General features: G+C 40.5%; 2 protein-coding genes across 6 annotated transcripts in view; both read left to right on the forward strand.

Annotated features, from left to right (window-relative positions):
* The window catches only part of LOC138929106 (uncharacterized), a 160371-nt gene that overhangs the window by 565 nt on the left and 143817 nt on the right, over window positions 1–15989 (forward strand). The window contains exon 3 of one of the 5 annotated variants that reach the window (XR_011445526.1): window positions 6110–6459. The exons of the other annotated variants lie outside the window; for them this stretch is intronic. The gene's annotated coding sequence lies outside the window, so the exon portion shown is untranslated. Of the gene's footprint in view, window positions 1–6109; window positions 6460–15989 lie in introns of those variants that run through there. 5 annotated transcript variants of the gene reach the window in all.
* Or42b (Odorant receptor 42b) lies at window positions 6983–8344 on the forward strand. Its single transcript, XM_017161188.1, has 3 exons — window positions 6983–7749; window positions 7811–8168; window positions 8233–8344. The coding sequence occupies exons 1-3, from the start codon at window positions 6983–6985 to the stop codon at window positions 8305–8307; spliced, it is 1200 nt and encodes a 399-aa protein (XP_017016677.1). The 3' UTR covers window positions 8308–8344.

Genomic DNA, 15989 nt, shown 5'->3' on the forward strand with positions numbered 1-15989 from the left:
ACGCCGGCACACCTCGGATGCACTGCGATTTGGGTCAAAGTGCCAACAAAATGGCAATGCAGCCGCACACTTCACGGTTGTCACAGTCACTGTCGCTGCCAGTTCTCGGTTTCTCTGGCGCTCTGCCGTTTCCGCTTCCGCTTCCGTTTCCGCTTTCACTTTTTGTTTCTGCTGGCTCTTAGTAGCGTCCACAGTGGCCCCGGCAGCAGGACATGAGACCACAACTGCGTCCGCAAGGATATGCAACGATAGGAGGCGTACGCGCGCACTGCGGGCTCACCTTCTAGCCGGACTTGAACTTTGCACGCGCCGCGCAAGGCGTTATCTTAAAAAATTGTAAGCACTTTTGCCGCCGGCAAGCCTCCGTCTAAACCACAATTTCAGCTCCAACCTCAACCTCAGCCTCGTTCGGTCTGGCTTTGTTATTGTTGTGCTAAATGGTCTGTCAGCGAGCGCCGTGTTGTTGTTGCTACTTGGGGCAGGAGCGATGCCGTCGCTTCCGCAGCGTGCACAGCTTTCGATGAGCGAACGAAGTGAACTGACAGGACGACCCTCTATGGCCAGGACTGAGTGGCCTTCGGGTGCGCCTCGGCCCTGGAAGAGAGCGTCCGCGCCAGCGTGCTACGGAGCTGAGCGAAAGCTCTTGCCAGCCTCTAGGTCAGCCGTGCGAGCACTCCCCCGGCTGGAATTCCTCGCACAGAGCCGCGCGGCGACAGCTGACTTCCACGGCTTCCAGGGCGCAGGCCTCCGAAGAGAAACTGGCGCCTCTCTTCGCTCTCTTCGCAAAGCTCGGCATTCGCGTGGCCCGAAGATGCCCCAACTGTGTCACACTTATCAACGGAACGCGCTCCAACAACGTCACGTGCCAGAGCGTCATGGCCGGCCTCTAATGACGCTCAGGACCGACGACTCGGCGGGGCCCGCGGAGGGGTCTGCGGGCGCCCCAACGAACGAGTGCCATGCCCCGCAAATTGATACCCTGATGCATCACGGACAGCGGCCGCCGCAGGGGGAGCCGTAACTGGCAACTAAACTTTTGCGGTGAGGTGAGCGAGTCCAACTGCCAACGACAACGACAACTATCGCTCGCCAACATCCGGCGACGTGCAGCGGGACGGAGATGGAACAGGAGATAGTGGTGGGGTTGCCCACATGCCGCTTGTCGTTTTCCATTAGAGTGCCGACCAACCTCAATGATTTCTTACTCGCAGCGAGCAATTTCTACGCGTGTGCTTGTGTGGGTTAGAGCGCACGCTCCCGCACGCCCACAACTACCCACACACATACACACACCACTCTAGTGGGCATAATCGCAATCGTATTGGTTTTCGAGTGCCACGGCATCCGACGGTCGCCCAATGCGTTTCGAGTGGGGTCGTCGTCTTAATCTGTGAGTGAGCTGTGGGGGAGTGTGTGCGTGGTGGGGTGAAAAGTTCAGGAAATTGCTTTTGCATGAGCGCTTTGGCGGGGGGAGGGACTGCCTCTCGGGGGGACCGGACGCTGGTCCTGGTCGCAAAAGGAAGCTGCGGCGATTGCCAAGGAATTGGCAATTGAGTGAGATCGCAGCTTGAGTAAGCCGCCTTCGGTGATGGGCAGGCGTCTGTCAGCCAAGTACCCTTAATTTGGGAACAGCCTGGCCCAGAAGATAATTACGCCGCCGATGCCCAGAAACCAACGGGGTATTAACCCCTCTACACACACTGCTTTTTTTTGCTGGCTCGCTTGCTGCCATTCAGTCAATGGTCAATACACCAGTTCCATTCACTCTGACCCCGTTCAACCTTAGTCCCGAGCCGTGCTCGAAATGTGTTTCGTGTTCGCCTCCCGCCCAACCTATCACTATCAGTGTAATGTTTTGTTGTCGTCGAACGTAGTTCCTCCTTTTATTTCCGACTGGAATGAAAAATGCTGCCTACTTTTTGCTGGCAGCCAGAGAATCAAATAATAACAAAAAGTGTTTTGCCACTGGAGGGGAAACAAACTGTTGGCCCTAAAGCCGGGAAAGGCCATGCATCATGGGCATTGTATTGAGTCGTAATTGAATTGAAAACGACCTGAGGCCCAATATGAAGTATTTTGACATATACTTGCCAAATATAAAAGTAAATATGTTGAGTGAACATTATAGTTTATTCTTTTTCAATGTGCTGTCAACCCGAAAGAGAGTTAATACTTTCTACTTTACTTGAGTCTTAAGAGAGTTATCATTTCATTAAAAATAAGGTACAGTAGTTCTGCAGGAATTCACAATGTTCGATTGATGTAATTAATGCCAGTAATTGATTCGATTCGCCTGAAACCTCAAGCCCCATGACTGCAACTCTTCAAGAGTCATTCAATGGAGGGCAGCTGCCAAGAGCAAGGGGGCTTATAACTTCACAGTTTGCACTACGTACACGTTCATATGTGCTCCCACCCTTGCGTGTGCAAAAGGGCGCCCATGTGTGCGTTTGGCCCCATAATATAGGCTATTAAATCAATTTCGGTTGCTGCTCTTTTGCACTACTTTCACTACCTGTCTGTCATCCAGTCAGCCAGTCAGGGAGTCGAAATTGGACCAGCTGACTACTTGGCTGACATGTTCTCAGGGCGGAGCTCGTGACGGGGCAAACTTAATGTCTGGGCTGGCAGAGAATGCCGCATTTAAGGACATAGGGCAGCGCACTATGGTTCTGCCGAGCACTTTTCCTGCCAAAATCCTGTTCTTAAGTGGGACCATTTTTCCATAAACGCCTCTTTTGTATAAACAAATGTTGAAATAGCTTTTGTTGTTGCGATACAACTTATTTTCTAATTAAATTGGAAAAATAAACTGATAAAATTTGTATATTAAATTTAAATCAATGGGGACTGTACCACGTTTTTTAAATCTCTGAATTCGGTCTAATGTCATTGTTGAATGTTAAAGTAAACCGCTTAAAATAAGTTGAAAACTCATTTTTTAAGAGGTAGAAAAGGTGAGGGCCAGAAAGTTCCACCTGGAAATTTATTGGGATTTGTAGAAAACCTAATCCTTTCTCAAATGAATATACAATATATTCTATATTCTTGGAACTTTAATTTAAGATCATAGCTTGTAACCATCATAAACATCGTTACTAGGGAAACTAAAAACTCAGAGTCTAAGATATCGTTATGGATGTTGAAAATATAAAAAAGGATGCAGCAAAGCTTAAGGAATTATTAAGCACACGGGGTACAATTAAATATAGAAATGCCCTGATCCCTATCCGAATACAAATTATGATTAGAATAGTTTTATTTTTGTATCTCTTAAATTATAAATATTTTTAAATGTATGGTGCAGCGTCACTGGGAAATCAATGCCGCCCGTTTTTCAAGCACAAGGTATATCAGGGTGAGGGTAATAACTCAGGAAATCATTATTAAGTCCAAATATGCGTGGCAACCGTGCAAATATTGACAGTACAAAACAAATTACCTGATTACATTTGGGTCAAGCCATTTTTGGCACCACGGCGACACTAAATGTTTGTGTTCTTATTTGCTTGTGTGTGCAAAGGGGTCTCTCATCCGCACTGGCAAACAAAACACCCCCACCAGCCCCGGGGGCAGTATCATGGCAATCAGTTAGACGTACATACATACCATATATGTATGCCCGTATACTCACGGGTCACACAGACGGAAATTAATTAAAAGTTTGTGTGTTGCTGCAGCAGAATGTCTAGCTTGTTTATTTGTCTTGCTGGGAGAGTGTGCGAGTGGGCAAGTGTCTGTGTTAGTCGTAGCCCTTGTTTTTCATGCGCGAATGTTTTCTCATTTTTTATGTATTTTCACGACCTTGTGAGTTAACAATTTGGGGCACTCACTCTGTCGCAATGTTTACAAAATAATAATGGCATTTACGACCCTGGTCTGCACCCGCTTCGAGTTTGCGTGCATGTCTGTATGTACTCAAGGGTCGTTCTCCGCCGCTGGTCCTACTACTCCTGTTGCCGGTTGGGGAATTCCCTTTATTATAATTTCATTTCCCACTGCCAACTCCTCAGCGGCTCCAGCCGCTACCAGAAGTATCTCATCAAAATGCATTCTCCTGGCTTAGCAGCCGAGCAGAATAACGAAATATGTTATGTACTCGTAACAATAAACAAAATTAATTTTATGCTTGGTTTCATAATCATTCGCAACTCTTCGTGGTGCTCTTTTGTACGCAAGCCCTTAAATAAGCAGAGTTCCTGTCAGCAGTGTCTATACATTAACAAAAACACAATATAATTTAGCCCTCGATCAGATCAAATAATTTAAGAGTATGTTATCCGAATTTGTGGACCGTCAGAAGCCCCTCGGATATTTAATAATCCCGAGGACCCTGTGAACGCTTCACATTAACTCTGTTAATTTTCAGCATATCCCACACAGATTGACACCAGTTATATCTCTGCCCAGTACACTCATAAAAATATTTTTCTAGATTTAAGAAAAATCGCCATAAAAAAAATCGCCCTTAAACTAAGAAAATTTTTCTGGAATAAGGAAAAGGTTTTCATGAATTTAAGGCAAGGCACAGTAAAATAAAGGATAGCCGCCATAAATACACTTTTTTAGGGTTAGTGTACATATTTTCCTCAAATATAGGGCAAAATTTTCGGATTTGCTTCGCTCAATTTCTTTCTTTAATTACGGGCGAATTTTCTTAAATTACGGGAGAATTTTCTTTGTTTTGCTGGTCAACTTTTCCTAAAACTATGGCGAATTCTTTTGGCAAATTCCGCACGCGTGCACATACAATTCCCAACTGGTTCAAACGTCTCTGGCATGAGGTGACGATGGCCGGTCAACACTTAGTAAGAGCAAGTCTCTTTTGCAACACCAAAAGTGTCAGCATTTTGGCCGCCTTTGTTAATATACAATGATAATATTGTGTTTGTTGTAATACAACAACAAAAAATATTATTATTAATATTTATTAACAATATTTTTACAACAAAAATAATATTATTTCTTATTTATTAACAATATTTTTACAAAAAAAAAAAATATTGCTTATTTACCAATACAGCAGCAGCAACAACAAACAATTGCAACTTACCTTCAAATTTTCTACATTCAAGAAAAATCTTTCTAAATGTAAGAAAAAATTCACCTTCAATTTGAGAAAAAATTTTCCCATATTTAGGACAAATCTCCTTATAAACAAGAAAATGTTTCTTCATTTAAGAAAAATCGCCCTAGATTTAGGAAAGAATCTTTCCTCAAATTTAGGGCAAATTTTCTCAAATCTAGAGCGACTAGCCTTTGGAACCGTTTCTATGGCGAATTTCTAAATACACGGGCGAAATGCGACTTTTTTAGGGCGATTTTAGCCAAAAATTTTTATGAGTGTAGACTGCAGAATATATGTTCACCGAAAGGGAGACATCCTTCGCAAAGCACTGCGACGTCTGCATCCTGGTGGAACGGTGCGGTTGGGAGTGAGGGCGGCAAGTGAGCGAAAGCACCTGAGTGTGTAAGGTACTGCAAACATGTTCGCACAGCTGCGCAGCATGGCATTAATTTCCGTTAATTAAAATAAATACGTCAAGCGATAATAAATGACATGGCGTGGGTATTAAACGTACTCGGAGATCCAAAAGACACACGCCGCCTACAATTAGGCGACCGAGCACTTGCACCGCTGCCATCACACCATATTTTTCCGAACAGAGCATGCAATTAATGGGGTAATTGATTTGGCCAGAGGCAACATAAATTTCTGCCACGGACAGGTCACAGATTGGCGATTTGCGAGGAGCCCGGTGAAGAGGTCTCTATTGTGCCGGTGGCTGGGGGTCACTCAGCTGCTTGCAGCGCATAAATTCCATTCAAATGCTGCGACATGTCGGTATATGTATAAGCCGACGATTTCAGGGCTCGGAGTGTTCAACTTTCTCTGAATCAGGCGGCAGTGACGAGGCCCCTGCAAGAGCAAACAAAAGATTATCCTTGCCCTTGCTTCACGCTCGACTAACATATACAAGCTCTCTTTGGACACGACGCCCTTGATGGAGGAACAGTTGCTCCGCAAAGGCTGGGGGTGCGCATACGGGTGCTCCGCTATTGAAATGTTGCAGTAATGAAAAAAAAAATGTCAACTTACACGTTACAGGGAAAGGAGCTTGAGCTGTTGTTGCTGTTCCTGGAGCTTAAATTGAAGCCGAAGCCGGAGCCGACACTGGAGGTACATACAACAAAAGAGACAGCGACAACAAAACATGTGTCAAACGCCAGACATTCTGAGCAATATTAATAACACTCGGCGAGCATATTTTTCATTAAAGCTGCAAGGAGATGTCACCAGGACGACACGCAACACAACATGTGGCATCTGTGCTGGCTTACGCTTAGAGGCTGATTATGCAAAGCTTTTTGCACACACTCGCGGACCGACGGGAGAAAATTTAATAAATTTAGTTATAGCGGCGATTAGCGGCCATTTTGCATAACTTGCCATTGCGGCGGAAGCCTTGAAAAGTTTCCCTTCCCTATCCTCTTTGCACACACACATGCATGTTTTTATCCCGCCTCCAGGCAAACGTACTGTTGACCCGGTTAAGGGGGAATCACGCGGCCCACGCTGCGTATGAGCAACGTCTTAATAGTCGCTTAAGAGTCGTTTGCCATTTTTGTCAACTTTTGACATCATTTATGCAGGCCGGAAAGGCAGCATGTGGAAGCAAGCGGCGGTTTCTCGATGCAGTTTCACATTTAAAATCGCTATCGGAATTTTCTTGACGAACAACTTTCAAGATGTCCGTCCGCTCGGGCCACCGACTCGAGGGCCCTGACTCTGTTAATTAAACATAACGGAAGGCAGCAGAGAAATTCTCAAATGAATAATTAAACTGCAGCAATAGCCCTAAACTTAACGCAAACTTTTCGAATTTATTGAAAACTTCATCTGCGAACATGACACAAGCTGGCAGTCTGCTGGCCTATAAAAGTCGAGCTCCAAGGGCTCACATAACACACTGGCCACAAAATGGTCTTCAGGCTTATACGTCCCGCCCCGCTCACGGAGCAGAAGCGATCCCGCGATGGCTGCATCTACCTGTACCGAGCCATGAAGTTCATAGGTTGGCTGCCGCCCAAGGCGGGCGTTCTGCGCTACGTGTACCTTACCTGGACGCTGATGACGTTTGTGTGGTTCACCACGTACTTGCCGCTGGGATTCCTCGGCAGCTACATGACCCAAATTAAGTCCTTCTCGCCGGGCGAGTTCCTTACCTCGCTGCAGGTGTGTATCAATGCCTACGGCTCGTCGGTCAAGGTGGCCATCACCTACTCGATGCTGTGGCGACTGATCAAGGCCAAGGATCTGCTGGACCAGCTGGACCTGCGCTGCACCACCATGGAGGAGCGCGAGAAGATACACCTCGTGGTGGCGCGCAGCAACCACGCCTTTCTTATCTTCACATTTGTCTACTGCGGTTATGCCGGCTCCACCTACCTCAGCTCGGTGCTCAGCGGACGACCTCCCTGGCAGTTGTACAACCCGTTCATCGACTGGCACGACGGCACGCTCAATCTGTGGATGGCTTCCACTCTGGAGTACATTGTGATGTCGGGCGCCGTGCTGCAGGACCAGCTGTCGGACACATACCCTCTGATCTACACACTCATCCTGCGAGCTCATCTGGACATGCTGCGAGAACGCATCCGCCGTCTCCGGACCGACGAGACTATGAGCGAGGCCGAGAGCTACGAAGAGCTTGTCAAGTGCGTCATGGACCATAAGCTGATTCTGAGGTGAATACAGCCCCAGTCTCGAGTTGAGGTCAAATCACTGACATTCTGTTTCGCTCAGCAGATACTGCTCGATCATTAAGCCGGTGATATCTGGAACTATTTTCACACAGTTCCTCCTAATCGGACTGGTGCTGGGTCTGACGCTGATAAACGTTTTCTTCTTCTCGGACATCTGGACGGGCATCGCCTCCTTTATGTTCGTGATAACCATTCTGCTGCAGACCTTTCCCTTCTGCTATACCTGCAACCTCATCATGGAGGACTGCGAGTCCCTGACCCACTCCCTTTTCCAGTCCAACTGGGTGGATGCCAGCCGCCGTTACAAGACCACGCTCCTCTATTTCCTTCAAAACGTGCAGCAGCCCATAGTCTTTATTGCCGGCGGCATATTTCAGATATCCATGGCCAGCAACATAAGCGTAAGATCCTGCGAAAACATTTCGGTCCCGCCGCACTCTTATTATTATTCAACCTGTCTTCCAGGTGGCCAAGTTTGCTTTCTCCGTAATAACCATCACACGGCAGATGAACATTGCCGACAAATTTAAGACGGATTAAGCCGATGGGCTCGGCTCACACGACCTCTCATTTCTTCCCTATAACCCAAGTACCCAAAATTATTAAAAAAAATAAACATGTGTTTATATGTATGTACTTCTTCCCTATAATCCAAGGACCCCACGTTATTAAAAAACAAGAAAGGAAGCTAACTTCGGCTCCCCGAAGTTTGTATACCCTTGCAGTTTGCAATTGAATCATTAAGAATCAAGCCATTCTGCTTAAATTAATAGAAGGAAACAAAAAAAATATATATTTAAAAGTTGTATATTTATACAAAGCATATAATAATTTGGTTTTTTAAATTTATATTTTATATTTTAATGCTGAAAACACACAGGAAATAGAGTTGCATTGAAAAAAAAATTTAAAACACTTTAATGGCGTATCCAGATTTTTAAGTTCTCCTCGGATATTGCAGATTTTTCCATGACTAGGTTCGTTTGGCTCCACAACATCTTTTTGAAAAGCAGTTCTTTTGGGTCGATAGTCCAAACAGATCCACATTCAGCTATTGTGCTTTCCTTAACATAAGCAGAATTATGCTCAGCAGGCGCTTTACGTTTGCGTTTCTGTGCTTCAGGTGAATTGGACGGAATCGAATATGAGGGTGACAACAATTTTGCAAAAGGAGTCGAACTTCCGCTTGAAGTTACACAAATCTCTCTAGCATAGAATCCGATAGAAGTAGCACTTTTTCAATAGCTTCTTCGTCTTCCTCATTGACAGGAAGCACTGCCTCGCAAACATCATCAGTCAAATCGTCCTTCTTCTTCTCCATCTGTATCAATGTCAAAATCAATAGAATTGAAAAAATTTTCAATCTCCACGTCGGAAAGAGCTGATAGCTTATTCACTTGTCGTCGTTCCATGTCTACAGAAGAAATTATCTGTACTTAAATATGTAATAGGTTGTTTCACTTTCAATCTTACCTTATAACATTTTTATCACGAATTGTCCCAGGACCGCCTCTAGACGGGATACTTTATAAAAGTTATAAAAAGCTAATAAATTTTGCGTCCTTGAGACTATCAGCAGCACGGTACTCTTTTTTTCCAGCAGCAAACTATTTATAATATTTTAAAACAAGAAAGGAAGCTAACTTCGGCACGCCGAAGTTTGTATACCCTTGCAGATTGGTTTTGATGTTTATATTATAGATTTAAATGCTGAAAACACTCACAAAACAGAGTTTCATTGAATTTTACCTATACTTATTATGTTTACAGTTTGACAGTTACAGTTTTACATTCCCAGCTTTACATTTTCTCTACATTTACCGATCGTTTATATGGCAGCTGTATGATATAGTTGTCCGATTTTCATAAAATTTTTACCAAAATTCTGAAATAATAAAAGAAGCTCATATCTAAAAGTAGATAAGAATATGTTGAAAAATAACGAAGTTATAATTTTTTTCCTACTCATTTTCCGATCGTTCCTATGGCAGCTATAAGATATAGTTGTCCGATTTTCATAAAATTTTTACCAAAATTTTGAAGTAATATAAAATGGCCATAATTTTTTAAAAACAGCCAAGTTATAATTTTTTTCTAAAAATTTATCGAACATTTGTATGGCAGCTATATGATATAGTCGTCCGATCCGGCCCGTTCCGACATATATAGCAGTGAGAGTATATAGAAGACTATATGCAAAGTTTCATTCAGATAGCTTTAAAACTGAGGGACTAGTTTGCGTAGAAACGGACAGACGGACGGACGGACAGACGGACAGACGGACATGGCTAGATCGACTCGGCTGTTGATGCTGATCAAGAATATATATACTTTATAGGGTCGGAAACGTCTCCTTCACTGCGTTGCAAACTTCTGACTGAAATTATAATACCCTGCAAGGGTATAAAAACGCAAAAACCGAGTGAAAAGGAATGAAAAGAATAACGGTGTTCTTAACATTACCCGTCTAGAGGCGGTCTTGGGCACTAGAGGGTTAATGATCCAATTGCAAACTGCAAGGGTATACAAACTTCGGGGTGCCGAAGTTAGCTTCCTTTCTTGTCATTTGATCAAATCAATAAAAATAAAACAAAATTTTTTTTTATTTGTTAAAAAAAATTCGTTTTTATAGAAAAAATTGATATTTTCGCTTTGATACCCTACTGCTTAATTTGTTCCATTTCTGTTATGTGCCATGTTATTTTTGTTCATATTCATAACCAAAGTTTTATAGCCATTAAGTTGGTTGATTTCTTTCTAATTTCAAATTTTCTATTTGCTATTCCAAAGAAAAAGTGACCCTATACATTTTACAACAATTACCTGTCAAATGATGTTTAAATTATTCTATTAGCTTATTTGGTCAAAAATTAATGATTTGTTGCATTATTATTATTTTCTAACCCCTTATCGGGGTTATAATAATATTTCTAACTTCTCTTTGCAGCCGAAAAGATTCTTAACCCCATATGGTTATGCTTACATTTACCACGTTTATGTTATTCATCGTCGAATCGACAACAAAATATTTACAGCCTTTTATTAACATCTAAAAATTAAAAATATTCTTTTAATTTTACATTGATAATGTTCTTAATAACTGAAAAATAATGTTAAATTTTTTTGTAATGGTCCTTATTTTTCTATCATCAGATGTATGTATGTAGTTGCTTTAATTCAGCCGCCTCTTACTATTAAGACTTTAAAAAAAAGTGAATTTTTATGTAACAAATTATTTTTTTAAGCAAGAGGCACAAAGAGCAATTTTGTGTGCACCACAAAGGTTTTTTTGCAATTTTACACATATTGTCTTTGTCATAAATCGCTTTGACCAAGGACAAAAGGCGCTTATATTATTTTTGGCATTTAATTTGGATTGGATTTTATCATTATTCAAATTGTGTTTATGAATTAAGGCATTTAAGCCATTTTTAAAATTTCCAAAAAGTTACACTAAAGACATATAATATATTTTGAATATTACCATAACACTATCTTCTTGCACACAACTAATCCACGGGAAACAGTTGGGATTTTTGCAGATGAGGAGGTTCGCTTCCTACAGAACACTTGTGTAGATAATAAATAGCACACCCTTAAGCCTAAAAGTCGACCCAACAAACCAAGTTCGGGAATAAATATAGCATACTTTCGTTTGTCAAAGTGCTTCAGTATCGAAGAGAAATCCGGAGATCTTGGGTTGCTCCCGAAGCTAGGCGCATTATTGTCGCTCTAACCACCGATCACAACGGACGTGCTGACGGGAGAGAACGGTTTGCCTTAAAAGTCTTTGCCTGCACTTTAATATTTAAAAATATAAATCAGTGCATAGTACAAAACCTTTTTTTTTCCTGCACTTTAATATTTAAAAATACAAATCAGTGCATAGTGAAAAAAATTCTTTTGCAACTTTCGAATCAATGGATTGAAAAGAGGAATAGCTCGATTCCAGGGTAAATGTTCGCATTCTACTTTGCCACATTGTTTTTCTTTATAAACTAACAAAAGTCTTTCTATTTGAATGGAACACAGTGGCTGAGCGACTTTACCCACTAAATTCCGCGGCCCACAGCCCACTCAGATGGCTCGAATTGGCGGACACTGGGGCCAGAGGCGCCTCCCATCTAAGGGCATCCAGCAAAGCCTTTCTAAATCGATTGAGCTTGGCAACGAATTAGCGCATTCCGAGAGAGCAGAGAAAGCCGATCACAATGCAGCTTCTCAGTCAACTCTAACCACTTTACCACCCCATCAAAGTGACGAAATAATCCGCGACCGGATGGCTAAAACAACTGAAAGACATTAATAGGAAAAATCCATGCAGAGCCAAAGGAAAAGTATAAATTTTATGCAGTTTTGGTGTCCCAGTCGATTATAACCTACGCGAGTGCACCAGTGCTTCTACCCGGCTACAACACCAACAACAATAACAAAATCAAAATCAGTATAATTCTCGGATACATACAAATTAAGCCCAGCCAAGATAACATTATTTTTTTATTTGTCTTTGCATTTATAAATCCTTTTGTTTTTTGTTTGTTATCTATTATTTACCCAAATATCCGATGTTGCAGTGCAGTGAAACATTAAACTAAAATAATACAAGGAAAATAAAATCCATTGGCAATTATGAACACATATAAAACCCAATAACAAAATTTTTTCAGCTGCAACACCCCGCGTCTAAAGATCTTTCGACGTTGGAAGAGCAGCCAAACATGTAAGTGAAGTGCCTATAGTAAAGTATATATCAAAATATATACATACATACATATGTGTATTAATTTGAGTTTGAATTTCTTGGAGCTATGTACATAAGTGGTCATTGCTTGTTGATTGTTTTTTTGTTTATATATTCTTAAAAAGCTTAGGCCGCGTATTTGTATACATAAATGTATGCTTGAGGAGTTGTACATATGTATCGGCCCAATAGATTCTTTTTTTCTCATTCAAGAGAACGTTCGGGTTTTTTTTTTTGCGACTTTGTTTTTTGTAGAATTTTGCTATATCTTGTATTTTTAAAATTTTCCTTATACTTTGCGTGTGCTTGCATTTTTTCTGTTTTGTGTTTGCATTAATTTAAATTCCGAATTTAGTTTGTTGTTGGTTATTTTGCATTGTTTGCATTTTCTTTTGTGCCCTATCCGTTTGCAGTCGCGACAGTAATAAATCGATATAATGACTCCTTCAACTGTCTGCTGTGCCAAAACCGTTAAATATTATATTACTGCAGGTGATATCACCATCCCATCGTTTTCTGACAGTTTTCTGATAGTTTTTTTATGCGCATTTTATATCATAAAGTGCCAAAAAAAAGATTCCGGAAAGTGCATTTTATTCCGTGGAAACGGTCGTACTTTAAGAGAGCAATTTCTGAGTCTAATATGACTCTTTTGTGACACAGAAATAAGTGCTTTCACCCTCCTAATTAAGCATTGAAAACGCACAGAAAATGATCATAAAAGTATAATTTTTAGGCACTTAAGGGGGGACATCTGAGTAACTTTTTTTAAAAATCGAAAAATTTTTTTTTTGCTTAAAAAATACTATAGGGTCTTAAAAATAACATATCAAAAGATAGAGTCCGGCAAAAGTTTCTAAGTGTCGAAATTTTCCATTCTGCGGCTATGCCTCACATGTAATTATATACGATTTTAAAACTTTAAACGCGTTTTTCTCAAAACCACTTTTTTTGAGTTGGCCGAAAACATAACTCGAACAAATCTTAACCGATCGATCTGAAATTTTGACAGTATATCCAAAATACCTATGGCTATCGACGTACGTAGGATTTTTTTTTTTTTTTGCTTACTTTTTTTTTATCAACAATTTTGTGACGTTTTTTTTTCATGAAAATTGAACATTTTATTTAATCACTCACCATTTTGCAAAAAATCAAAATATCGAAAAAATCCTACGTACGTCGAAAAACATTTTTATTTTTCTCAAAAATTATACGAAAAATAGGAAAAATCTTAAAAATTAATTCTTAAGTTCTATGTATATCTGTATTATTACTTACAAAATATGGAAATCTTATAAACAAAATCTTAAATTTTAACCACAGCGTCGATTCTTTGATCTCTGGATACTTATTTTGGCTTTAAATTATAAATTTCAGTTCAAACACTTTCTTTTAATTACTTTTAAACACTTTCTTAAGCACGTCCAACTTGCACTTCTTCAATGTTCAAACTAACTAAATTGATCAATTTTTGACCATCTTGCAACCGTTGTTAACCGAGGATTTACTTTTTACTTGCTTACGCAGCTCCGAATATGATCACACATATGAGCTCTTTTTGAGCCTTTGTGGAACAGCCCCGAATTTGCTCAGAAAATGCTGTTTTTATGTGCCTACTCAGAAAACACTCTTAAAATCGACTCTTTTTGGGGCACATCATTTAGAGCCCTCCCAACTTTGCTGGCTGGGAAATTCTGCTAACTATGTATTAACATCGTGCACGCCAAGTGCATAGGTGTCGGAGCCCGGTCTGTCGATGATTTGAGTAAGATATTGCTGTGAGACCTGCAGTGATGTTGAGAGCGAGATGATGTCATGCATGCTCTTTTTGCAAATAACGCAAAAAAGATCTTGGCTCTTGGCGCTGGAAAGCCAATTTAATAGCCGTAACCAGACCTATAACCAGCTTCGGGTTCCTAGCACAGCCGTTTACAGGATCAATTCAAAGAATTCTCAGATCTAGCGCTAAAAATGATTCGGTATCCGAAGGTGTCTCGGGAGTGGCCGCACCCTGGGTGATTTCGGTTTTGCTCCCCAGTGGATCTTCCTCAGATTCCTGAAGTATTACCGGCCAAGGTGCCAATTGGCACCGCTGAAAATCCGTCTGCCTTGCCAAAAAATAAAAATCAAGGTGGAAAAATTCAATTGTTCCTGTGTTAGAGATATATCATAAATGTCCCTAAGAAACTCTTTGAAATAACATGCTCTGACCATTTCCGTCCAGAGTATGTTGTTGTCAAATCGAAGCTAAGAAAAATAAATAAAAGGGCCAGTAGGAATTAGTCTTCCTAGGCCCTCTAGTCCCTCAGTTTTGAAGCTATCTGAAATGAGGGAAATGAAAAATGCAAGTTTGCAAATAGTCTGCCTGTCTTCTGTCTACTCTCACTGCTATATATGTGAGTCGGAACGGGCCGGATTGGCTGACAATATCATAGGACGGCCATAGAAACGATTGCACAATTTTTAGAAATAAAATTATAACTTTGAGATATTGTCTTTTTGTATTAATTCATAATTTCGGTTTTCATTTTATAAAAATCTGACGATTATATTCAATAGATGCCAAACGATCGGGAAATTAATAGAATCAAATTATAGCTACATTGTTTTTATCAACGTATTTTCTCATCTACTCTGAAATATGAGCTTTTTTTTATTATTTTAGATATATCAGCAGTATCATATAGCTGTCATAGAAACGATCGGTAGATGTAAAGAAATATTTTAAATTTAAATGTATACGATTTTAAAAATATGTTTTAGAAATTTTATCAAAAACAAATTGTTATATGCTGTCTCTAACTATATATATTTTGCTAGTTAGGAATCGATTCTTAATGATCCAATTGCAAACTGCATGGGTATACACACTTTTGGGAGCTGGAGTTATCTTCCTTTCTTGTTTTACTTTATATTTATTTATTATTATTATTTTTTTTTAGATTGTATCTAAATTGCTTGCCTTACTTATCGGATTTAATTATTTAATTTTATATAAAATATTTTTTCAGTTTTAATAGTTTTTTATTTAATTTTGACTTGCTGCTTCTGCTTTCCGAGGCAGGCTTCCGTGCAGGCTGCACTGTAAAGTGATCCAGGGCAATGCTGAAATTGTCAGGCCTCTTTAGTAGATGCTTGGGAGATGGAGGATTCAAAATTATTCGATTTATTAAATTTATTTTAGCTTATTCACTTATTTGGTATGTTGCCCACACTAGAGGGGTTTGAAGGCGCGAAATGCGCCGCACCAGTCCAATCGATATGCTAACATTTCAGCAAATTAAGAAATTAAGTTTTTAACGGATTAAACTTATTAAAAATTCCAAAATCAATTGTTTGCTTCAAAACACAGACTCCTTCCTCCTTTAATGAAAATAAAAAAGTCTGAATTATCCAATTGATTGTAAATTTAAAGTGGGTTGCATATTTGGCTCTGCCGGAAATTTGTGTTTACATTAACGCGCCTTAGCGGTCTCGG

Source organism: Drosophila kikkawai, chromosome 2L (assembly GCF_030179895.1).
Source record: "Drosophila kikkawai strain 14028-0561.14 chromosome 2L, DkikHiC1v2, whole genome shotgun sequence".
NCBI lineage: Eukaryota > Metazoa > Arthropoda > Insecta > Diptera > Drosophilidae > Drosophila > Drosophila kikkawai.

Coding starts and splice junctions, on each gene's coding strand:
- Or42b (XM_017161188.1), top strand. CDS start 6,983: ATGGTCTTCAGGCTTATACGTCCCGCCCCGCTCACGGAGCAGAAGCGA. Junction 7,750..7,810: donor GACCATAAGCTGATTCTGAG/GTGAATACAGCC, acceptor TTCGCTCAGCAG/ATACTGCTCGATCATTAAGC. Junction 8,169..8,232: donor CCATGGCCAGCAACATAAGC/GTAAGATCCTGC, acceptor CCTGTCTTCCAG/GTGGCCAAGTTTGCTTTCTC.